At 41.0% G+C, this 24,833-nt stretch overlaps 1 protein-coding gene across 2 annotated transcripts in view; it reads left to right on the top strand.

The window, feature by feature from the left end:
- Jarid2 (jumonji and AT-rich interaction domain containing 2) overlaps positions 1-24,833 on the top strand; it is a 234,696-nt gene that overhangs the window by 184,474 nt on the left and 25,389 nt on the right. For both annotated transcript variants that reach the window (XM_048348437.1, XM_048348438.1), the window contains one exon: positions 11,721-11,897. In XM_048348437.1, the coding sequence (XP_048204394.1) occupies positions 11,721-11,897 (177 nt within the window). The remainder of the gene's footprint in view (positions 1-11,720; positions 11,898-24,833) is intronic.

The following is a 24,833-nucleotide window of genomic DNA, read 5'->3' as shown; positions in this document are numbered from 1 at the left end:
CCCAGCCCCTGGCTTATAGTTTTAATTTTTATAATTTAGTTAATTCCATTTCCCATTGACCACTGCTGACCACAGTTGTGTCATGCAAAGTTGTCCAGAAGATTGAGGTACCTCTTGACATTGAGGGGATGGGTAGGGAGGAGAGTTAGGAAACCATGGCTTTGGATAAGTTTGGTTGAGAAGAGAGTAAACTGGATGGAGAGAGTCTTTGCTACTTAAATCCTTCTATATAACTTGTTTGTATTATATCATATTTTTATATACTTAAGTACTGAATATTTATTCAGAGTAAATACAGTCTGGGGCTGGAAGCTGAGATAGGGTGATGCTAAGAGTAGAAAGGGACTGGGATAAAAATCTCCAAAGAAGGAAATGAGCAAAGGAATCTTTGAAAGGGGTACTGGGATCCCTGTCAGCAAGATACGTTCAGGTCCATAATTAAAGTTCTGTTCTCATGAGAATTTTATTGAGGCTTTCACAAGCCTTTTTATTGCATTTTGAGATAGGTTTTATTTTATTTTTAAAGATACCATGACTTAAATATTTTGGTTACCTCTATTCAAGCAAATGAATTTTGGCTATGGATAGTTGGCTTAAATTGTGAAATAGTAGTCTATGCCTCCGGAAGATCCACCAGTCCTGATGGTTTGGGGGAGATTTAGAGAGGACCTTGTTGGAGGGATGTGTTTACTACTCAAATAAATGGCACAAAAAGAAAATCATGGCAAGTTCTCAACTTTGAGGTTTCAGGATCACAGACATGGAGAATCATCTTCTTTTAGGCAAATTCTGGCAAAACAATAAAAGTCTTAAGTGGCTGAAACGTAGGTATTGGGTGCATAACAGTTTGGGAAAAAGCTTGAATCTTCGGAGTTTATGCATAAGCTTCATTTATGAATCAGATGATGTAGTTGGTATGCAGTAAGGACTCTGTTTGGACTCTTAACATTTCTCCTGTAGGGTCTAGTTGTGAGGTATTAATGTGGAGAACCACTCTAACTTCCCAATATGTTCTGTGAGATCTGACCTTGCAGTACAGATCCATAACAGATGCTTCATGTCCTTGGAAACTAAGTCACCTGGAGAGTGTATTTAAGTGTGAAATAGAGCCAGTTAAAACCTGTCTTTTGAAGTATACAAAGGTTATAGATGATCCCTTTAATGTATACTTGATTTGGGGGGGGTGTTAGTCATGGGGGCTTGAACTTTTAGGGCTCTGTCCCTAAGCACTTTTGCTCAAGACTAGTGCTCTACCACTTTGAGCCATAGCTCTACTTCCAGTTTTTGAGTGGTTCATTGGAAATAAGAGCCTCACAGGGACTTCTCTTCCTGGTCTAGCTTTGAACTGTGATCCTCAGATCTCAGCTTCCTAACTAGCTAGAACTATAGGCGTGAGCCATTAGCACCCTGCTGTAATGTGTACTTTAACAATTCTCCTTAAATTTTATGTTAAGAAGAAGAGTTAAATCTTTTTGGAAGGGGAGTCAAAAGTATATCTCATTTTTCTTGGAAATACCCATAGAAAAGAATTAAAATAACCTCCTTTTCCTAGAGCTCACCATGGTTACATGTCTTCTTTGTGAATATTTGCTAAGCAAGCTTTCTGTGTACCTATGTAATACTTAGTGGTATTGTATTAATAACTTAGTTTTGCAATAGCACATAAATACCTGCCTGTCATATTTTAAGGGTTTACCACTGTTCTTTTCTGTAGCATCTCATAATTTGTCTAAGTCCCACATTTGTTGTAACCCCTGATAGTAATAGCCAATGATGTATATTCTCTGCAGAATTTTAGCCTCTGCTAAACCCTTTTCAGGCACTGTTTATTTCGACTAAAATCTTTTTTGGTGCTGGTTCCAAAACAAAAACATCCTGCCAGAGTCCCAAACTCCATATTGAGCACTAAGAGTATAGTGAGTTCTCAATCCATGAGTGACAGCAGGCATTGTCGGGGAGAAGGTGATCTCTAATAAGCTCTTTACAGAAAGCCTGGCTGCAGGAATGAGACACTGTGTTGTTTCTGGTCAAGCAAGGATCACAGGCCATTCATTTCTCCAGGCCCTAGCCTATCATCTTTAATAGTTTCTGTGCTAGTTTGGAATGTGGGAGAGAATATATAGTGGAATCATGGGAAGGCCTGATGCTGCAAGAGCCCCAAACTATAATACCCTTTCCTGGAAATTTCTTTTAAGTGTCTTCAACAAAAACCTTAGGTTGAAGGTACCTATGCCAACAATACTGGGATTACTGCAGACATGTAGAAAAATCAGCTAGTCATTCTGGGTTAAAAAGCTTTAGAGGTTAAAAGAAAAATGTGTCTGAAGGCACTAAGAGACCTATCAGCCAAGTTTGGCAAGGCTCTTTGCTTTCCTATTTAATGTCATGCCCTAGAACTGCTCAAGGAAAGCAGAGGGGAATGAACATTGGAGCGGGGCCTAAAGTGTTTGCATGCCTGCCGTGTATTTATCTTTAAATAGCTGCTTTGAAAGGGTCCACATGTCTCTTGCCAGAGGCATAATTAGTATCTTCCTCTAGTACAGGCGGGGAAGGGGGTTTGTGTGTGTGTGCTGTGCACAGCGATTCGTACCGTCGTTGTATTTCCTGTCACCAGTCTCGTTATTCTTAATGAGTTCTGTCTTCCTCTCTTTGTTCTGACTATAATTATTAAGAGATTTAAAAGAGCTTAATGCAGCAGAGCAATGGCAGGTTAAATGATTCTCTTATTTACATTTTTCTCTTTATGGGGCACTGCAAACGAGAGGGGATTCCCAAAGGGGACTCCTGAAACATACACACTAACAACACGGTTCATTCTTGAGATTGTAGCTGTCACAGTTCAGTGTCCCAGCTTGGTCTGCTGCTGAAGAGACCCTTTGGTGTGGGAGGAGGATTTCTTGTACACATCTTCACTGTACCCCATTGTGAAGTGATGCTGTCTTATTTTGGGTCCACTTGTCTTTTGTTTTCACTGTCTTACAGAATCTTCCATGATCTGCTGTCATTCAAGTGCTAATTAATTCAGCTAACCTTTATTGAACCTCCTTTTGTGTGCTAGACACTCAGAAAACAGAGATTAGACCCAGGAAAGCAGAATCTGGTGGTAGGTGAAACAGAGACTATGATAATAGGTGTTTGAGAGTGTCAGAGAAGGTAGGGGCCTACAGCCATATACAGCTCTATGCCAGGCTGGCTGGGATGACTGCAGAAACGAAGGAGCTAGAGTTTGAGCTGGCTATGGTAGCAAATAAGCCTTTGGAGGAGGAAGGGTAGGGACTGGAGAGAATTCTGCAGAAACCTCTAACAATGCTCAGAGTGCTGTGGGATAGGCTGGGGCTAGGGTTAAGTTTGGTTACTTGGCTAGTCCATAGTTAATATAAGGAAGTTAGCATGTGGGCTAAAGCCTGTAGTGTTGGTCTTAGTATTGGGGCACTGCTGAGGCTCTTCAGCTGAGGAGATGGTTGAATAGACCTAGTCGGTTAGGAAGTTTATTCAGGCAGCTGTTTGAAAATGATTGAGGCAACAAGGGAAAAGAGGGAATCCGGAGAAAGTGCCCTGGCTGAGGACTGGGAGATTTTGAGTGATGACTTAAGTCCCTTTCAGTTTTTTACTTTCCCATGCAGTGGTATTGCAAAGCACTCTCCTCTGGGGGTAAACAGGTGCCAGTGATTGCCAGAGGCAGTATCCAAGTCCTACTATTTGCTGTTTCCCAATCAGTTTGCACAGAGGTAATGGAGATTATGGAAGATTAGATTTGCGATTTCCCTGGGACAATTTAAAACACCTATGAAGATACTCCAGGACAGTGTCTGGCCTTGTTGGCAAAGGGCATTGAGACGTGTAAGTGGGACAAATGTGAAAGTTTGGAGGTGATTTGGAGGTCATAGAATGAAAGGGGATTAACCTGCTAGAAAGCAATTAAGTAATCTCCCAATTGCAAGGAATACTATGGTGCTAATAATGAACTTGGTTGAGCAAAATGGGAATTCTTTACATTATATAAGCCCCTTGGGGAGGAAGGCAAGCTGTCGCAGTGGTACACAGCTCTTCTGAGGTCCCTTCTGTGAGGTGTTGCATCTTAATTTGCCGGAAGAATGGTAGAAGTGAAATTATCCCTGCCCTAGGGTTTCTGTGGACACCTTGCCCTCTGCTTTCTCCAAATCAAAGCAGCCTTTCGCTCTTCATAAGCTCCTCTTTCCCCTAGAGTCTCAGTTCTGCTGAGCATGTAATTTGTTTGCTAGGATAGTTTATCAGCTAGTAATGAAGAAATATGAAACCTTGGAATTCTTGCGATCCGAGGAGAAGGATAGATCCCCTTTAATTGCTCTGTGACCTTGATCAGTGAAGGCGCCAAGATGGTTGGCACAGCTCCAGGGCAGCTGGCCTCTGACCATCCGTGCTCTCCCAGAAGATAAAACAGGCTCCCTTCCTCTGTCAGGTGCTGATTGCCCCAGTTCAGTTATACTTCTAAGAATACCCTCTGGCCCTCATCTCCTCAGTATTTAGGAGCGACCCTTAGTATTTCCTGTGCTTTTCGAAATCCACTGACAAGAATAAAGATGGAGACAAAAACTTGTAATGCTGGCAGTGTTTGCTGAGTGCCTTGCTGCTGGCTGTCACAGTTGTTGCATCCTGCAGTGTTCACTGAAATTCCTGATGTCCATGTCCTATAAAAAAACACGTGTTTCTAGGGATTAGCACCTATGTAGAAGGGCATTAAGAAAGGTTAATGGATTCTAGCTTTTAATGACACATGTGCTAAGTGATCCTGAAAGTTGGATGTTGGAAGGGTAGTGTCCATTAGTTATTGCTGAGTCCCTATGTTTGAGGTTTTGTGAACAGAACTTGTGTTCTCAATACAGGAAATTTGGGATCAGACAAACGAAGGTATATTATTCATTTGGCCCACTCTCTGAGCTGTACCCTGTGACCAGGACGTTAAGACTTCACCCATTATTCCCTGAAAAAGATGTTTTCATGCCTGAAAGCTAACTGCTGTCACTTGGCCCCACTCTTGCTTTTTTTTTTTTTTTGGCCAGTCCTGGGCCTTGGACTCAGGGCCTGAGCACTGTCCCTGGCTTCTTCCCGCTCAAGGCTAGCACTCTGCCACTTGAGCCACAGCGCCGCTTCTGGCCATTTTCTGTATATGTGGTGCTCGGGAATCGAACCTAGGGCCTCGTGTATCCGAGGCAGGCACTCTTGCCACTAGGCTATATCCCCAGCCCCACTCTTGCTTTTTTTAATCACTGATTTCATTTTGCATTTCCACAGTCTCCCGTGCATTTTTACAGTCTCCTAACACCTGATCTGTCGGTTTACCTGCCTGTCAGGAAAAGAAGACAGAAAACACAGTATCTTTGCTTTTATTTATATGTGGAAAGAATGACTGATTTCATAGCAATGAGTTGTTTTTGAAGCCTGAGAATTGGACCTATGTACTATTAGGATTAAGCTAATAATATGTTGCCTAAGTGCCTTTGCACACATTAACTCACAACTTTTGGGGTCATAGCACTTGCTTGGCTAAAGTGTTTGTGCAGGCAGTGGACTAAAGACATGCCGTGTAACTGATAGCCAAAATGGACACTTTAGCCTGGAGCTTTGGGTGAGGACTTGTACAATAGATTTCATTTCAGTGGCTGACCAAATTTTTTGGATGTGCATGATTGGGCAGGCAGCTCCTTCCTCAGCAAGGGGTAGGGCCTCTCTATTTTTAACGTATTGCTGCATATATGTGGTTGGTGTCCGCTCCAAGTTAGACAATTATTTTTCTTTAGGAGATGCAATTGTAGGTCTGTTGATGGAGATAAGCACATTACACCCTGATTATTAATCCCATTAAAGGGAAAAAACCCAGCATACAGAGGATCTGGATATAGCAAGTAACTTTAAGGTGGTTCTTGGAAAGTCCTGTGGAAAATTCTTTTCCCCTGGAAGTCATAGAGATGGACTTGGAAGGGGCAGGGCGTTTGTTGTGCTGTTACATTGTGCTGTAGCTGCTCCATGGTCTTTTGGGGGGAACTTTGGGCTCACATGTGTGAATGAAAGTGAAGACGCAGAAATACGGTCTGTTTTAACCACTTGGGTTTCTGGAGGAGTGTCTGGCACATGGTAGAGTTATGGATGCCTGAACTGAAGGTAGTTGTGGTTGCTGCCTTTGATAGTTTTTCCAGTTTCTTGTATTGGAGCTCTCTCCTTTCCAACTCAGGAAATTAGTATATAAATATTCTTCTACCCCCACCTCAGTCTCTGCTAGTTCCTTCTCTTTGAAGTTTTGTTGTATTTCATGTGATAACTAAGGCTGATTATTTTTCATTTGTTTATGTATCCCAAGGTTGAATCATGAGAAATTCCAACTCCATAGGCCACTTTCTTGTTAATTGGGTCAGACACCAAAATTTGATTCTCCTGTTAAATGCCTGGGTGTTAGGGAATCCCTTTAGGGTCTTTCCTAAACAGAGCCCAGCCATGTTTTGCTTGCTGAAATTAAAAGAACTAGCTAAGGAAGGAAAGATCATGGGAAGGAAGGCTCATCTGTGTACATAATTTATGGAGGAGAATCCTACTTTACAGAAACCACAACTCAAATTAGAAGAAAACAAGCTTTTGGATTAAAATTATTTCTGTTGTGGTTATAACATACCACAGTTTGATTTTTGTCCAGATGAAAACATTTGCTTTGCACTTCAGTAAATATTGTGGCGACATCGCCAGCTAATTTTGAGAAGTAATGAAATTCGGCTTTGGCAAAGCGCAGACGCATTCCGTACTCTTGATTTATCTGATCCAAGTTCAGATTTTTTTTCCTTTTCTACACTTTTGCTAATGCACTAGAATGATGAGGAGGGAAATTATGCTTGTAATTTTAATAGAAAACTATTTATATGACCGTGAGGCGCAGCCCCCCCCCCCCCCCCACTTAGAATTCACTTCTCATTGATGACTGCATTAAAATAACAGTGTTCATACAGGAGCCGTATAGGAGAGGGGTAGAGATTCTGAATCCTAGGTAGAAAGTTAGCCTTTCTCACTTAATTGACACTGTGCAGAGGGCTTCTTACCATTGGAGGGACCACCCTGAGCACACAAGAGCATGACTCAAATGAGGGGCACCAACCTCACTGTGTTCCCACCAGCTTTGTTGCTGTTGTGCAGTAAGCTGTACTTGAGCTCTGCTGTGTGGAAGAATTCAATCTCTTTCTCAGAGGGTTTTCTGGTTGAGAACCAACTGACTCCCAGTCCTATTTGCTGTGAACTTTTCATCCTCTTGAATGCTATGATATAATATACAATCTTTTCCAAAGATCGTTCTTTCTGACATTTGGAAGAGTGAGGATTCCTCAATAAAACTTCCAGATATGATGCTGACTTCAATGTGCTGGGATTTCTAAGTATTTGTAATGGAGAAATTGTAAAAACACACACTGGAATTTAACTTTGTACCAATTCAGTGTTGATACTTGATACTGTGGCGTGTGGGCTGATTTCCCCAGTAACATTCACCAGGCTGCTCTTGTGCTCTGAAGAGTTTTACCTTTTTCTTTCTCTTTCTTTCTTTCTTTCTTTCTTTCTTTCTTTCTTTCTTTCTTTCTTTCTTTCTTTCTTTCTTTCTTTCTTTCTTTCTTGTAGATTTTTCTATCCCTCTGTATTTGTTTTTAAGTTAGATAATCAAGGTTGTATCTGCCTTTGTTACCTGTATCAATTTGACTACTAATAAGGTTAATGAAATGCCAGATTCAGGACTTGGGTGCCTTCAAAGGAGGTCTGTCCCATGAATAAACCTTCAGTAGTAAATGAACCAGCTGGGGCTTTTGGAGGAAGAGGCCTACAGATAGGCCACATCCAGCTCAGTGGGACAGTGCTGGCCTTAGGGGTACTTGTTAAAGGGAGAATGGGCTCAAGACTTGTTTGAACTAAGACTATCCTCTCTCATATGGTGGTAGTGAACTGACCTTCTCACCTGGAGCTCTTCTAGAAAGCTCTCTACTCCTCATTCAATTGGAGAACCCTTTATTAATTATTATTATTTTTAATAAACAGTCTACTTTTTCCTCTGGTGTACCTATGATTAGAGGAAAATGTCATGTCCTTTGGCATGTCTAACTAGATTGGTAGATTAGTTTGAGATGTAAGGGAATGAACAGTCCCAACTCCCCCTTTATTTTCTCTGTGTTCTGTTAGCCTCTGGCTTTCAGGGAGCTGTTAGAACAAATGCATTTATAAGATTCACCACTTTGTCTTTTCATTGAAGTTGCCTGATATACTTTACTAAGGTTTGGATATGTCCTAATTATCTTCCCCTCAGAGGATGATGTGAATGGAGGCTTCCTCTCCTGTTTTGCCCGATGGGGAGTTGGTGGAACTTTTAGGAAGCACACCTCTTATGAGGTCCTTAGATCTTGGTGAGGGACCTTGCCCTTGGAAGGCTTATGACTCTTGTGTGACCCATTATTGATAATTGCTGTAAGAGGGTTGTTGTGGAAGGTGCAAGTTGGACCCTAACCAAGTCTTCCTGCTTCTGGCCCTCATGAGTATTCTTAGGGGACATCCACCATGGGCTTATCGCCCAGAGCTTGTACGTAGACTGTTTCAACACTGAGCCTCCTAACCCATGAGCTAATTACTACATCTTTTCAAAGTTGTATGTATCGGGTTCTTTGTTATGGTAACAACAATAAAGAAAAAAGACTGGGACAAAAAGCTGACCAATACATGCTTCTCTAGAATAGTAATGAAGCCTGGATACTGAACTCGGCACCCACTTATATTCCCTTAGGTCAGCTTTTTGGAGCACAGAACTAATGTTCACTCTATTCTGTCAACTTCTCGACTGTAAAGAATGCTTCATATTGCTTGTATTGGGTTTGAGTTTTATTAACTACTTAACAAATTCTGTGCAAGTGCAAGTTATTTTGTATTATTTTCTTATGCCCCATGTAGATTTATTACCTGCAGAAAGGAGGCTTTTCTATCAGATCTGTTGCTGTATTTCCATATTACTGTCAGATGGTCTCCATTGCCCAGCTTAAGGCCTTTTTTGCTGAGAGGAAGAGAAGGAAGGTTGGGGGTGGGGTGGGAGTGTGGGGGGATGCTAGGTCTTCTTAAAATGCCTTCCTTAAAAGCTTCCTCAATTAAGTGCCTGCTTCTGTTTAGTAAATGGCAGAGTTGGCTGCAGAAGGCACTGCTGCAGGATCTATGCATAGCCCTGTTGGGCTTCCTTGCTGTTTTTAATCTTTACCCAACTTGGATTTTAACCCACTAGTGTCAGTACAGAAAGGCTGTGCTTTAAAAAAAATTCAGCATAGATATTTTGATGTTAAAGAAATCTTGTAAGAAATTATTTAAATGGTCTCATCTCACAGAAGAGGAACATTTAACTACAAGTGTCCAAAACTTCTGAGTGTCAAGGTCTGGTTGTTGGTTTGTAGGTGTTAAAATGTACATACATACACAAACACACATGACCACCTTCTTCCTCCCAATCTCTTGTGTGCTCAAATGGGTTGGACCTATAACAAAATAATCCGGCTATGAGTGTCCCTGCATATGCCTGGGAATGATGTTACTTCCCAACTGAAAGTCTTGTAAAGAAGTGGAGAAGGAATGATTATGCCTCCTCCTTTTAGTTTTGTGCTAATTGTAAGTCCATTTTGAACAAGAATATATTTTATCCCAGCGGAAATAAGGTAGATATTTCCCTATCCCAACATTTTTCCCTCTTTTTTTTTTTAAGTATTTTTAAAATTCTTTACTCTCAATACTCTTAAATGATTTTCTTCAAAGCCTGTCAGGTTTAAAAATCTATCTGCTAGGCACTAGTGGCTCACGAGATCTTGGTATGAAGCCATCCCAGGCAGGAAAAGTCCACAAGACTCATTATCTCTAGCTAACCACCAAAAAAGCTGGATATGGAGTGGTATGGTGGCTCAAGTGCTCTAGCCTTGAGGAAAAAATAGCTCAGTGACAGCACTCTGGCCCTGATCTCAAGCTCTAGAACTATCACAAAAACAAAAGCCCACAAAACTTCCTGCTGTTGAGAGGTTGATTATAAATGGGAATGATCACAGGGGAGCAATAAGCCAAAATAGAACAGTTTTATTGCTTTTGGTCTGACAAAAAATTCTGTTATTCACAGAGAGTATTTTGTATGTAATAATGTGACCAGCATAGCTTTCAGGATTTTCGCATATTGGTTGTTGATAGTGGCAACTGCCACAGAAGGAAGGAGACAAGAGCTATCTGAATTCTTGCATCCTGGGGAAGATGGACTTTAGATTTGTACTGTTACAGCGCTGTTGATTTCCATCTTGTGAATTAGACATGTAGTTCCCAAGTTGGATAACAACAGCCCCTTGCAGCCACTGGCTTTGAAGTATAAGATCTTCATTTGGGACATGTGTGGGTTGGTTGGATAAGAGAAGAAATGTAACATTAATTTGTTATGGTATTCGGTAGTAGCTCTCCTAGAAATACTTAAGGTGGTAGAAGATACAAGGAGATTATCTTTTAGATTTTATTAGTCTCTAGTCCCAAACAGTACACCAGTGAATTTGTATCTCCTGAATTGCCTTTCATAAGAAAAACTGTTCTCTGCATATGGAGGACTATTATTGTGGCGTTACTATGCTATCTTAACAGCAGAAATGGGAACAGTTGAGGGGAAGTTATGACATAAACAGAGTGAAGGATGTGAGATATCCTTTAAGGAGGTTGTTTTTTAAACCAACAGTTTTAGTTAGGGATGTACAGGACTTTATTTATTTATTTATTTACTTACTTATTTACTCTATCTATCTATCTATCTATCTATCTATCTATCTATCTATCTATCTATCTATCTATCTATCTATCTATCTATCTATCTATCTATCTATCTATTGCCAGTCCTGGGCCTTGGACTCAGGGCCTAAGCACTGTCCCTGGCTTCTTCCCGCTCAAGGCTAGCACTCTGCCACTTGAGCCACAGCGCCGCTTCTGGCCGTTTTCTGTATATGTGGTGCTGGGGAATCGAACCTAGGGCCTCGTGTATCCAAGGCAGGCACCCTTGCCACTAGGCTATATCCCCAGCCCTAGGAATTTATTTTAATAATTACATTCAATTAGCCTAATCATGACATCAGAGTAGCTTCTAAATACATAGGGTTTTTTGGGACTCCATTATCTATCACTTACTATTAAAATACAAGACCACTGACCTTATAGAAAGAAGAGTAAAATTTTTTCCCCTGCTTTCTTCTCTGTGATTCTCCCCCCCCCCCCCCATCATTTATAAAAGTCAGGTAACTCAAATACATAATGTGTACTAACTAGTTCCTTCCTCAACAACATGGAGAGGTTTTTTATTTTACTTAAGTGTTTTCACACACTTCAATCCGTCGTGGTGTTTCTGTTTTCTTTTTGTTGTTTTTGTTTTTTTCCTTAGGAACTATGCAGATGAGTTTTTAAAAATTTTTGATTTGTTATGTTTGGTGAATGACACTATCCCCACCCCCGCTGGGGGATTTTTGCTTGAAATCTGTTAAAAGGACACAGATGGAGTTGTATTTCCTGGGGGATATTTGAAAAATAAATTAAAAGTGGCAGCTGAGATGAATAGCTTTGTTTTTATGTGCTTGGCATGCATTAGGTTCCTAACACTGCAGTATCTCCATTGGGCTGTTCCTTCTCAAGGGGTGACCGTCAAAGCTGGTGTTTATGAGCTGTCTCTCCTAACCCACCAGGTTCTCCTGCGCTACCCAACAGTATGGTATATTTCGGAAGCTCTCAGGATGAGGAGGACGTCGAGGAGGAAGATGATGAGACAGAAGATGTCAAAACAGCCACCAATAATGCTTCATCTTCATGCCAGTCAACCCCCAGGAAAGGAAAAACCCACAAACACGTTCACAACGGGCATGGTAGGTCTGCCATTGAAGTTGGGCAAAGGAAAACAAAAGCCAGGTTTGGTGAAAGTGGTGGAAGGGACTATCTCCTGAAAAGAGAGGGTTAGGAGACTCTGGGCAGCAGCAAAACTGATTTCTGAGTACTTGTAAATGCTAGACTTTATGGGCACTGGTATTGTTAGGGCAACACGTAACAGTGCAGGCTATTCTAGACAAAGACATTAAGGTAGACATAGATGAGGCCCTTATTTTGTGGAAATAAGATGAATGAATTTCCTAAGAATTGTTCATAATGAGAATCAGAAGCAGAAATCATTTTTATGATCAGGAAGATTTGTGATCAACTATTATTTTGACTGTAGCAAGTGGATATAGTTTTAAGATCTGCATGTATTATGCACCCCACCCCCCACCCCTACCCCATAGCTGCCACTATGAGGTGCTTAGGATCAGTTCCTACCTTATGAAATGTGAGATTTGTCTCATGTCTTGTATCTGACACTAAATGTGACAGGCTACAATTGATCCAAGGTTTTGAATTGCCTCTTAGTGCTTTGGGTTATTCTGGTGTGAGGGTGAGCTTTGTGCTGGGGAGACTCTGTGCTGTGGTTGTAGCATCACAGCTCCTGGAGCTGGTAAACAGTGACATGTAGCCAGTTCCACATGCCTCTGCCTGGGATTGCTTAGGTCTCTAACATCCTTGGAAGCTGAATAGTAGTAACAGGTTATTCCTTATGATGCTAGTGGAGGGAAGGCATTGAAGCCAGATGAGAGAAACACAGGGCATTTGGAATGCTCATCTTTCCTTTGGCTTGGGAAGGAGGGTGGCTTGTTGGAAAAGAGAAGTTATTTTAGCCTTTAAAGAAGACCAAGTCTAGCTTCATATTTAGTCATTATTTCAGAAAAACAGCACTTTAGTATAGTACATAGTTTGCCATGCACATTCCTTACTTTGTATCTTTTGTAACTACTTTTCTATAGAGAAAGTAACCTAATTCAGCCATTGAGGAGGAGGTGGAGGCACCCTATCCTGGGCCTTGAACTGAGAGCCTAGATCCTGTCTCTGAGCTTCTTTTGCTCAAAGCTAGCACTCACTTGAGCCACAGCTGCACTTCTGGTTTTTCAAATAGTTATTGGAAAAAACTGCCTGGGCTCGCTTTGAATCTCAATCTTTAGATATGCTCTGCAGAGTAGCTAAGATTACAAGTCCTATCCACCAGCATCTGGCCCCAATAATTAATTAAAGCAAGTATTGATGTTACTTGGGAGTAAGCCCCCAGATCAGAGGCCTTAGTTGGAATAAGTATATGTTATTCCAAAGGAGATTATTCCAAAGGAAAGGTTTTTTGTTCTTGTTTCTTTTCTTGACTGTGGGGCTTAAACTCAGGGCCTGGGCACTGTCCTTGAGCTTTTTTGCTCAAGGCTAGCATTCTACCACTTTGAGCCACAGCTCCCCCTTCCACTTTTCTGGTGGCTAATTAGAGATACAAGTCTCATAAAGTTTCCTACCTGGCCTGTCTTTGAACCATGATCCTCACAGGTCTTGGCCTCCTGCTAACTAGGAATATAGGTGTGAGCCACCAGCTCCCAGCTAGCAAATTTTTTAGTGCTACCATAATCTTCCAAAAGTTGTATAATTAATAGTGTTCCTTAAAATTAAACAAGTGTGAAATATTCTCATGTCAAAACTGTTTCTTCCCCAGCCATTTCTGAATAATTCAAATTATAATACCAAATTGTCCAACATATGTATTTGATGAATCCTTTTGGTCTGTTTTATTTCTATGACTGCCTTTATCATCATGCAGTTGCCACTACCTCCAGTACCTTAGTATCACAGCCCTTCCCTCCTTTAGTTACTAATTTGCTTTGTGTTATTAGTTAAGGCATTTAGTTAGCATTCCTGATTTTTCATTTTTACTTCTATGAATTCAGCAGGATGGGGTATAATAGCACTCATTTGTCCATTCACTGTTTTTTGTCCTAGCACAAAGAAATAATGGAAAGTGTCTTATACAACAGCTGGCCAGATGAGTGCTATCTGTGTGTTCAGGGCAAATCACTTTTCTAAGATTACCTGTTTAGGTGGGCAAATAAAGGTCCTTGATTAAAATTCTATTCTTGTAATCCATTCTTCTAAGATAGTAGTATAGTCTACATGTCTGTTCTTACCCTGTTTCCAAACCTTTCATATTTCTATTGGTACTTTTGTCTTTTTATCTGTCTTATAACCTGTAGGAAAATCTTGAAAATAAGAGTTTGAGTAATAAACCTGGGAGATGAGTAGAATTACTTCTGGGTAGATACTTCTGGGTGAGAGTGTTCCCAGAGAGGTTTGGGGGCAAGGGGAGGTGTATTTGTGCCATAAGACCTGACCTCTGTGTGACTGGGGAAATGGCTAGAATGTAAGGGAGAAAGGCAGGGCGTGGGTCTCTGCAGCCGAGGCACCATGATGTGAGCTGCCAGATTCTTCGAAGCCTTCCTTGCCCTCATGAAATAAAATCATGATTTGCCATCTGTTTATAGCATGGTGAAAACTTAGAGATGAAACTCAAAGACTCAAGTTGTTTACACAGGATCCTCTGAGCAGCCTGTCTTTCATTTTTTCATTTTCCCATTTTCCCCAAATGAAAATTCCCTCAGAACTGGCTCAGGAGCACGAGGGTATACATGTTCAGATAGTTTTTTTTTTGTTTGTTTTGTTTTTTGTTTTTAAGCAGGAAGAGAGCATAATTCATGTGTGACCAAGGAGCTCCTCAGTAAGAGCAAGTTGTCTCCCCCTCCCCAAATTGTCCTTCTTGTCAATTTGGTACACTTTCCCCTTTTTGTATGCAGGGGATAGTGACTTGTATCAGGAAATCCAGCAGCATCTGCATCCTCCCAGAGGGGCCACTGCCACTGTGATGTGGGCTGGGCTATCTTCAGCCAAAATTCTAAAAGAGCGTATGCCCCAAAGAGTAGTTTTATTTTTTTTACTGTATTATTTTGTGCTGTCTAGAGACAAAACTGGTAGATAGTGGTATTCTGTTTTATTTATCTGATTCTCCTCAAATGGAACTTTTTTTGTTTTTGTTTTGTCAGTCTTGGGCTTTGAACTCTGGGCTTTGGGTGCTATCTCTGAGCTCCTTTTTGTTCAATACTAGTGCCCTACCACTTCAGCCACAGTGCCACTTCCCTTTTTTTCCTGTTATTAATTGGAGATAAGAATATTAATTGGAGATGAGAATATCACGGACTTTTCTGTCTGTGCTGGCTTTGAATTGTGATGCTCAGATCTCAGCCTCCTGAGTAGCTAGGGTTACAGGTGTGAGCCACTGGCTCAAACTGACTTCTTAAGCAGAGAATAAGACATCTAACCTCTCCAGGAATTTGGCTGCTGAGAACACACCCTCTGTGATACAGTCTAACAGAACCTATGTGTGACTGTTCTTTTTGGAGGAGGAACTTAGGCTCCATAGCTCCTGAAAAAATCTGGTATCCACAGACAGAAGCTTAGTTTTACATACATTACATAGCATTTGCATGTTTTCATTGAAGAGTGACCAAACATTGTAATGGAGTGGATTTACTTAAGATACACAGGCTAAACTGACTTGAACAGCTTCACCCAAGCCTTTATTAACCTTGGGTTACAACTCAAGGGTTAACAGTAACAATGCCTCCAGCCACTTCCAGTTTGATAGCTCATCAAAGTTTCTAAAATAATCTTTCATATACAGAACCTCAAATGATCCTGACTACAGAGCCCTTAGGTAATTGCTGTATGGAAATAAAACAGCACAATCAAAACACTGTGTTGTGTGTATTTTTAATACAAATTGATATTCAAATTCCTTAGGCTTTCAAAAGTGTTCCTAATGAGTGCCCCATCATTCTCTCCATCCCCCCATGATGTAAATGTGGTAGATGAGAGGAATTAATAAATGAGTTTGGAATGAATTCAGCTTTAGCTTTTCCTCAGTGTTACTATGGAGAGCTTTTGTTACCTTCACAGAAAAGTTCTTGGTGAATGCTCACTGGTTAAATCAGGCACTTTGTTATTCTCCCTCCCGCTCTCCCTCCCTCCCTCCCAAAAAGGGTATTTCCTTCATGTGTTTTATTGCTTAATGAAAATTGGGTGGAATCAGAGATTATTGTTCCTTTTTGTGCACATCTTTTTCTGAAGAGGAAAGGCTATTTCTCAGACTTTTTAAACAACATGCCATTGGACTCCCAGCTGGAATGATTTAATTGCTTTTGGATGCACACTGGGGGCATCTTATATAAGGGCCAGAAAGCAATCATTTGGATGAGTTTATGCTCTGTGGCTGCCTTCAAGGTGCATGTGTCCCATCTTTGTCTGCCGTGGTGGAGGGGGCTGTATGTAGCATGATTAGGGACTCACTGTGGCCATTTGAAACTATCCTCAGACTGGCAAATGTATTTCCTCTTCACCTCCTTTTAACCTCTGACAGCTCCCCCCCTCCGCCCCCCGCCCCATGACTACTCTAAAAACCATGGAATGTGGGATGGAACTATCTTTGAAGAGCAGTAGTGAGTGTAATCAGGTTGCAAAATCTTCCTTACCACCTACTTCCCCTGTACATTTGAGGCAGTGTTTGTTAGAGGCTCTTTGGCACAATAAATAACCAGCTCTAATCTTAGGAAACCTTTCTGTGTTGATCTCTGCCCCTTCCCCCCTTTACACGGGAGGGCCATTTTTATAGGTTTTGGTGAGAATGAAATGCAACCAGGTAGGTTTAGAACACCTTGTATCTGAAAGGAAAAGTGGTGCATCTCAGCCACGGTCATTAATACATATGACTGAAAAAAATCTGGAAATCTCGAAGGCTCCTGTCTCAAACGTCTGTCATATGCTGTGGTACTGTGGACTCATCAAAAAGTGCTCTGTGAGCATGTCAGTGTGGTAGGTCTCCATTAACTGCTGTCTAATACATCCATCAGATCTCAGTTTCTCCTTGGTGTCCCTATAGTATTTGTTCTACTAGTCTCAGGAGCACCTCCAAGTGCTGTCTATATACTTTTAGGGCAGTGGGCCAGGCCTCACCTTTATGCTGTTTCTGTGACAGTTAGCAACCAGATTCATAGCGAATGGCAGAGCTGTGCTCTTTGTTCAGGCACCTCCTTAGTTTCCCCTTTATATACCTCCTAACATGTAACATCTGTCTCAGAAAGCCACTGGAATTGTGGAAGGAGTGGGAGGCTTCTTTTTTGGGGTCATGAGCATATCTTCAACTTTGTATTGAGGCAGTAGTTTCACCACTGTGAATATGCCTAAATCCATTGAATTGTGAAGTTTAAATACTAAAGTTATATGGTATATGAAGTATAGCTTTTCAAGATGTGGAAAAGGGGAAAAAACCCCAAAATACCAGAAAGCCTCTTGGGACCAAATGAAGTACCAGTGCTAGCACTAGGTAATTTATCATTCATTCATTCATTCATTCATTCATTCATTTATTTATTTATTTATTTATTTGGCCAGTCCTGGGGCTTGGACTCAGGGCCTGAGCACTGTCCCTGGCTTCTTCTTGCTCAAGGCTAGCATAGCACTCTGCCACTTGAGCCACAGCGCCACTTCTGGCCATTTTCTGTATATGTGGTGCTGGGGAATCGAACCCAGGGCCTCATGTATACGAGGCAAGCACTCTTGCCACTAGGCCATATCCCTAGCCCCATAATTTATTATTATTGATGGTCCTGGGAACCATCAGGGCCTGGGAGGTATCCCTGAGTTTTTTTTGTCCAAGGCTAGTGTTCTACCACTTGAGCCACAGCTCGACTTCTGGTATTTTGTAGGTTAATTGAATATATCCACTTTGACTTTATTGCCAAGTCTAGCTTTGAACCACAGTCCTCAGACTTCATCTTTCTGAGTAGCTAGGATTACAGACTTGGCTTGCTCGGTGTATTCTTAAATAAGTGAAAGGTGACTGACTTCCTTCTCTTCTAAAGAACAAACCCTGCAATTCTATCCAAATTCAACGGGTTGTATTTGGTTTTCTGAATCTGTTGTAAAATTTGATATGTGTAACTGCCTGGTATATGTTTATAGCATACATTATAGGTTGGGTTGATGGTCACCAAACTGTTCAGTATTTAATTATTTCAGCTAACTGTATCTAGCATGTCTAGCTAGTCAGCAACTTTTGCTGTTCCCAGAGCCACTATAAAATGTGCATGTGGAAATTTTGAGACTTATTTGTTACCTGGACAAAGGTTGGGTGGGAGTGCATGAGGCGATTAGAGTTGCTGTTCCCAGGTACTTATTTCTGAGCTGGCTTCGAACTGAGATCCTTAGATCTCAGCCTTCAGAGCAGCAGCTAGGATTACAGGTGTGAGCTCTTATTATTTTTTGAATGTAGATTTTATAAAACCCTTAGACGGCAGAAACAGTATTCATTAATTCTTCAGGAGTAAACACACCTCGTCCCCTTCTCTGTAAAAAGCGCGAGTGATAAAGAAAGCATGGGAACCCATTGGGCAGGCTTTTCTCCCATGGTTACGTCTGAAATGCTAAAAACTACAAACCAAATTGCCAGATCAGGTGATCAATGCTTTCCTGGGCATCTGGGGACTACTAGGCTTAGAGAGTCATTTTTTAGTGTCAGAAAAGTTCTTCCAGATTTATAGCCTATCATCCTAACCTTTGTATTCTTTATATTTTCAAAAAGGTCTTAATAGCCTTTTAAACTCTAATATTATTAAGTTATTAGGAACATAGTTCAGAAACATGTTTCAATGACAAAATATCCCTCTTTTAATTATTAATATTTTTGTCACTGCACATCCTGTATTCACCTCTTTTTCCCTATATCATTTTTTGGGATTGTGACAAGCAAGCTGTGTCTGAAAAAGTATTCTGTGACTTAATGGAACTTCAGTTCTATAGAAGAGGAAGAAAAGGAAAGTGGCTTAAACAATTCTATTTACAATTTTTTTCCCTTTCCTAGTAATTATAATTTGAGAGAGAGATTAGGGTGGGTAAAAATTGCAGAAGGATTTCTTTTACAAACACACAAAACCAGCAGAAGTTGATCTGGCTGCTGGGCTTGTGTGCTCCGAGACCCTTCTGCCTGTGAGTTCTACTGGATGTTGGCGCCCTGTGTGAGCAAGCCATTTCCTCGCTGGGAGAAAAGAATGCAGCTTCTGTGCACCTGAGCTGTGTCATTTTGTGTCTCCCTGTTTTACACGTGCTCTGTGTAGCGGAGTTACTGAGCTGTTTTGGCCCAGGGCAAACCAGGCTACAGCACTCAACATGCTGCAGTAAAAATCCTTTTTGAACTGTTGGCACAGGTTGGCAGACATTCCATTGTTTTCAGACAATAGTGACTCAAAAGTTGAACTGGCTCCAGGGAGCAAGTGCAAGCTTTTGTACTGTAACAAGGCTTTAACGCCAGCCATTTGATGGAGTCTGTGTCTTGCCCGAATTGGGATGCCTTGTAATAACATGAAGCTTGCATTTAAATATCTGGCTTGCTATCAGAAGCTTGTGGATCTCTTTTCCTTCCTCCCTCACATTTCTCCTTCAGTTACAGTGATTTGGGAGTTTAGTCTTGGGTTTATTATTTCCTTTTCTTTGTTTTCTGCTAGTAGGCCTAACTTTCTGGAACAGCTCTGTTCCTATTTGTCTTTCTAGGAGGTCAGTGCTTTAGAACCTGTTAACTCAGGTCAGACATAGCAACTTTGGAATCTGAAGTAACTTTATGTCAGACACCAAGAACTTTTTTTTTTTTAACTGCTTACCTAATTTAAACAAAAACAGGATTGCCTTTTGGAGCTTGTCTTTCTTTACTAGAAGTAGTTAGCAAGACACTGGCTCTTCTGGTTATGGCAGGAGCTCTGAGACAAGTGGGAAGTGGAGACTTCCCTCCCTCCACCCCCCCAAAAACAAAAGGGAATTATTTATTTTTAAAAATGTGGGTGAGTCTGGCATTTCAGCAAGAGCTTGAAACACTATCACACTTTTTACATTTGCATAAATCTTCTCTGAGGAACTCAAGTTTCGTACACTTGATGTGAAATATTTCCAACTAGTCCTAGAGGGCAGATATGGGGAGATAGCTGGATACTTCTTAAAGGAATTGACCATAGCTGTGTTGGTGAGTTGGAGAACTAGAAATCGACATGTAGAGACTGGACACCCTTTTCGTAGATTGCCTGAAGGAGTTCACCCAGGGAGCCTGTCTAGATCCGAGTGGGAGAGTAGAACTAGACGCCATTGTTCAGAGGAGGTGTCTGGGTGCTGTACATGTGGCTTCTCCTTTGAAAAGTGCAGCTTTTCCACTTTTCAAGGGACTGCAGTAAAGAATATCTTTTAGAGCAACTTCTCTTACTGGCTGCTTTTTCATTCTCAATGAGGAATGAACAAACCTCATATTTTCAGGGATGGACCGATCCCAAGTCAAACTACCAGCCTTTGAATTTAAAGATTTTGCTTGCTATGGTATGAAAACACTTGTCTATAGACTGTTTAACTTTCAGAGTATGTGTGTACAAATCAGTATATCTGTCTCTGTTCATTAATGTAAAGCTTATTTGTATCTGGGTACAATACAACTTCCTAATATGGTTCAGAGTGATGAATGCTCAAAGAAAGTAGTCCAATTATTCCTTTTAATTGGGGATGGTGTGTGGAGAGTGCCTATACATCGAAGTCTTTCTATCTCATGTTCACAGTGTTTTTAGTCTTTCCCTGTGAGAGTGAGCATCCCCCCCTTTCCTCTTTTCTCCCTTTCTTGAAAATCTTACAAATTAAGACAAAAGATAATTACTTGGAGGGGTAAAACTGGCAAGTTCCCACGACACTTAAAATTAATGAGCTGTAGAGTACAAAATATACCTTGTCTGTGGCTCTGTCGTCTTTGCTCAGTCCTTCCCTCCCCCTTTTCTTCCCATTTAACACATGATTTGACTTTTTGGCTCTGTTTGCCATTGGGGTATATCGCTGCTATAAAATAGCAAGATGGTTACAGAAAGTGCATTCATTTGAAAACCATCTCTTTGTTAAGCTAATTTGATTCCATTTTACATTTTTGTATATTTGAAAACTTTCTCCTTGCCAAGTTATCCTTTTTTATTAGCATGTATTAGTTGTTCAAAGGTATATAAAGTACTTTAATCAGTTCATTCTCTCAGTATCTCTCATTCCTCTAAAGATTTTTTACAATCAAATTTCATCATACTGTTTTCAGACATTCATATAAAGCACTTCTTTACTGTCATCATTCCCTCCTCCCTCTCTCACTGGCTACCACTCCTACACAGTCCTATTTTACATCTGTCATTCTTTTTCTTAAGGTCTACATTCTCCATATGAGAATTGTCCTTCTCAATCTGGCATTTACTTATAGTAGCTACAGTCCAATACAGTTCCTGTACCTCACTCCCAGCTAGTGTTTTCTAGAACCTCTTCCTGAGGAAGTAGCAGTGGCTTGGTGGGCCTGAACATCTTCTCTCTAAGGCAGGCACCCAACTTCTAAGGCAGGCATCCAACTAAAAGGTTGCACACCTCCCTTTTAGGTAGAGACAGTGCTGGTGGAGCATCTGTTCTGTCCAGGTCACGGAGATACAGCTTTGAGGGAGCACACTACTCTGGGCATCATTTGTGAAGGCATGTGTGTCGCAAGCTGTAGCTTAACCACTGGGTGCTTCCTACTGGTCTAACCCTTTTTCAGATTCAGTCTCCTCCTGCCCCCTCCCCAATCCTCAATGATACAGAAGCAGACACTGCTGCCACCCCCATTTTATGCATGTAGCACTGAGGCCTGGGCAGATAAGCAGAACAAGGTCAAATAGCTAGGGTCAAATTCAGGTTGCTTCATCTTAGGATTAGCTCTTTCACAGTCAGGTGCTCTGAAGACAGCACAGGAAGTTGGCAGGCAGAGTAGCTGCAGGCCTAAATTGGAAAATTAGCCCAGCATTGTAGTTTTAGCTGTTTGGTCACAAGATCCCTTTCCAGTCTTAGAAAAAGAATTGAGGTTGGGGGAACAGGGACACCATTAAATTCCCCCTCACACCCTCTCCCCCCCCAAAAAAAAAAAAACACCACAACAACTTTGGCTTGTGTTTATCAGTATTTATCATATAAAAATTGAAATAGAAGGAATTAACATTTATGAGAGATAGGGATCTTTGTCATGTCAACACAAATGACACTTGATGAAAATGACCATATCCCAAAGTCAAAAAGTTAAGTGATGGGAAGACTTGTGTTATTTCACAGTTCTGCATAACTCTTCAACTGTGCCTTCATAGAAAGTTGTCAGCGTATGTCTCTGTTCTGCATTTAGCCTCATAGAAAATAGTCTTAGTTGTCATAAATGAGAGACATTGGTCTTGGACAAATATGTCATCAGACAAATAGGAGCCTTTGTAACAGATGTCTTCCCTTGATTCTATACCCAGACTTGGTACATCCATGTTCATTTCTTTGTGTTTGTCTGCCCTGGTCCTGTCAGTGGAACTCAGGACCTGAGTGCTGGCTGTCCTTGACCAGTTTGCTCAAGGCAAGCACTCTTTACACTTAAGCCACACAGCTCCTTTGGCTCTTTCAGTTGTTCATTGGAGATTCAAGGGTCTCATAGGCTTTACTTGAACTGCAACTCTCAGATCTCAGCCTCCTGAGTCTCAGCTACAATTATAGGTGCTAGCCACCAGCACCCTGTACCTCTTAATTTCATAAAAATTGCCATGGGAATCTGGATTTTTACCTATGTGTTTTTTGTTCTCATTTACATTAGGGCCATTGGTTTGTGCTTTCCATGGGTCTTTTACCTGTGCACTATTTTGTAACACTATGTATCTGTCACTTCAGAATGATAGTGTGTCAAGTTTGAGACATTTTCCAGTTATCAGCACATTTCATTGTACAATGTCAAAAAAATTCCCCTATTTCTGCTACTCTGAGAGAAAAACTGGAGTACTAAGTGGCAAACTAAGTCAGATTCATGGCAGACAGGTGTCCCCAATTTTTTCCCAAAGCACTGCTTTGCCATTCCCAATGGGGACTAGGCTGTAGTTCAGTGATTAGAGCACTTGCCTAACACGTATTAGATCCTGGGTTTGATTGTAAAACAAAAATATTAGTGATTTTTCTTGCAGTCTGCCTTCATTACATTTCTGGGGGAAAAATATCTACGAAACAGTTTTCACAAACTATGGTTTGCTCTTTTCAAATAAAACAGCATTCCATAGCTTACATCTTCCACAGTCCTCACATGGCACTTTTTCCTGGAGGTGACCTCTGTACTTGAATTTCCTGGAGAAATGCTTCCTCCCCAGAGTATGTGGTCACATCCCAGGCCAAGATGTGCAGTTTGTACTGCTAGATCAAGAACATAATAAGAATGACTTTGTTTAGCCAGCAGTTTGTGGTAATGAACAACACATAAAATGATTACCAGTACATTGTGGTGTTCCTCTTTTATTTATGCCAAGGTACCAACAGTTTGAAAATTTTTATATTGAGATCTAATTTACATGCCATCCAATTTTTTCCCGTGCATGGTGACACTGGAAGAACTAGCAGGGCAAGTGGTAACTCTGCTGGGCTTTCTCCAGCTCCCATTGCAGGTCTGGCCAGTTGGATGGGGGGTCTGGGAGGCATATTGTCAATGTGGCAATTGACTCAGTGTGTTGGAGGAAGTTTGAGGTTTTGGTGGTTCTTGGTTCTCCATGAGCAGGAAGGGATAGGAGACTAAGACACGATGGATAATTCAGTAACCAAAGAATACTCTTTTAAATGGGCTCCCAGATGTGGTGTACTTGCCAATTCAAAGAGTCTTGTCTGAAACATAGACTGCAGTAACATAGTTTGTCTGCAAAAGAGAACACTGAGGATGAAATCACTTGCCCATGTACAGATGGAAGGGCTATGAATAGAACTACAAATAGCAGTATATATGAAGGGGATAAACCCCACGGAATAATTATTTTTTAACTAATAAGAGAAGTAGCTGTAGAGCTAGTATCTAAAAGCAGGCCATACCAGGAGTGTTCAGCATAGTGGGAATAAAGATAGAAGTTTAGAATATTCAAAACAAAAATAACTACTCCCTGTGCTGTGTTTCAGTGAAGGAGCTGTGTTCACTAGTTTCGAAAATTGGTCATCAGGAATTGCCTAGATACATGTACCTTGCTTGATTTTTAATCACTCTGAAGTCTGACTTCTTACGGATGTTGCTTTTAATTTGTCTTGAGAGCAGGCACAGATACTGCCAGCTTGAGTATGATGGATGGTTTCTGACAACGGCTAGTTGCTAACATTTCGAATAAATGCAGCCATCTTAAGCTCTCCGTTTTCTCTGCATCAGAGTATTTAGTTGATCCTGAACAACCACAGACAGGGCGACATGACTGTGCTTGTATTCTTAGGTGCAGGCAAAAAGATAGCATGTTTGAGACCAGCCTGGGCAACATAGCCAGTTCCAGTCCAGTCTGGGCTGCATAGGGACTTTCTAAAATAAATAAGATAAAGACCAAAACAAAAACCTTTGTGCCGCAGATTTTATAATCAATCTGATTGGAGGTCAAAGGTCCCTTCATTCCATAAGTGTGTATATCTCTCTGCCTGATTGATTCCTTAATTTTCATTCCAACGAGACTGAAAAAATACTTAGAAGGAAACAGATTATGCCACCAGAAAGTATATGGAGAGGATGAAAAGATGTTGGTTAATTTCAAAATTCATCAGTGGGATGAACCTCCAGCGTGGTGACTGCAGTAAATAGTCATGTACTCTGTTCTTGAAAGTAGATCTTAAATGGTCTTTCCTGCAGGTAATCAGCATATGGAGTGATGGACATGTTAATTAGCTTGATTTTAATCATTTCATAATGCATACATATGTTAAAAATCATGCCATACACCCTAAGTTTATGCAGTATTTGCCTATTATGCTTTAAGGTAGAGGGGATTAAAGAAATATGGAATGACTTTCTAAGCATAAAA

The sequence above is a fragment of the Perognathus longimembris genome, chromosome 6, assembly GCF_023159225.1.
Source record: "Perognathus longimembris pacificus isolate PPM17 chromosome 6, ASM2315922v1, whole genome shotgun sequence".
NCBI lineage: Eukaryota > Metazoa > Chordata > Mammalia > Rodentia > Heteromyidae > Perognathus > Perognathus longimembris.
This window is presented reverse-complemented; position numbering and strand designations above follow the sequence as displayed.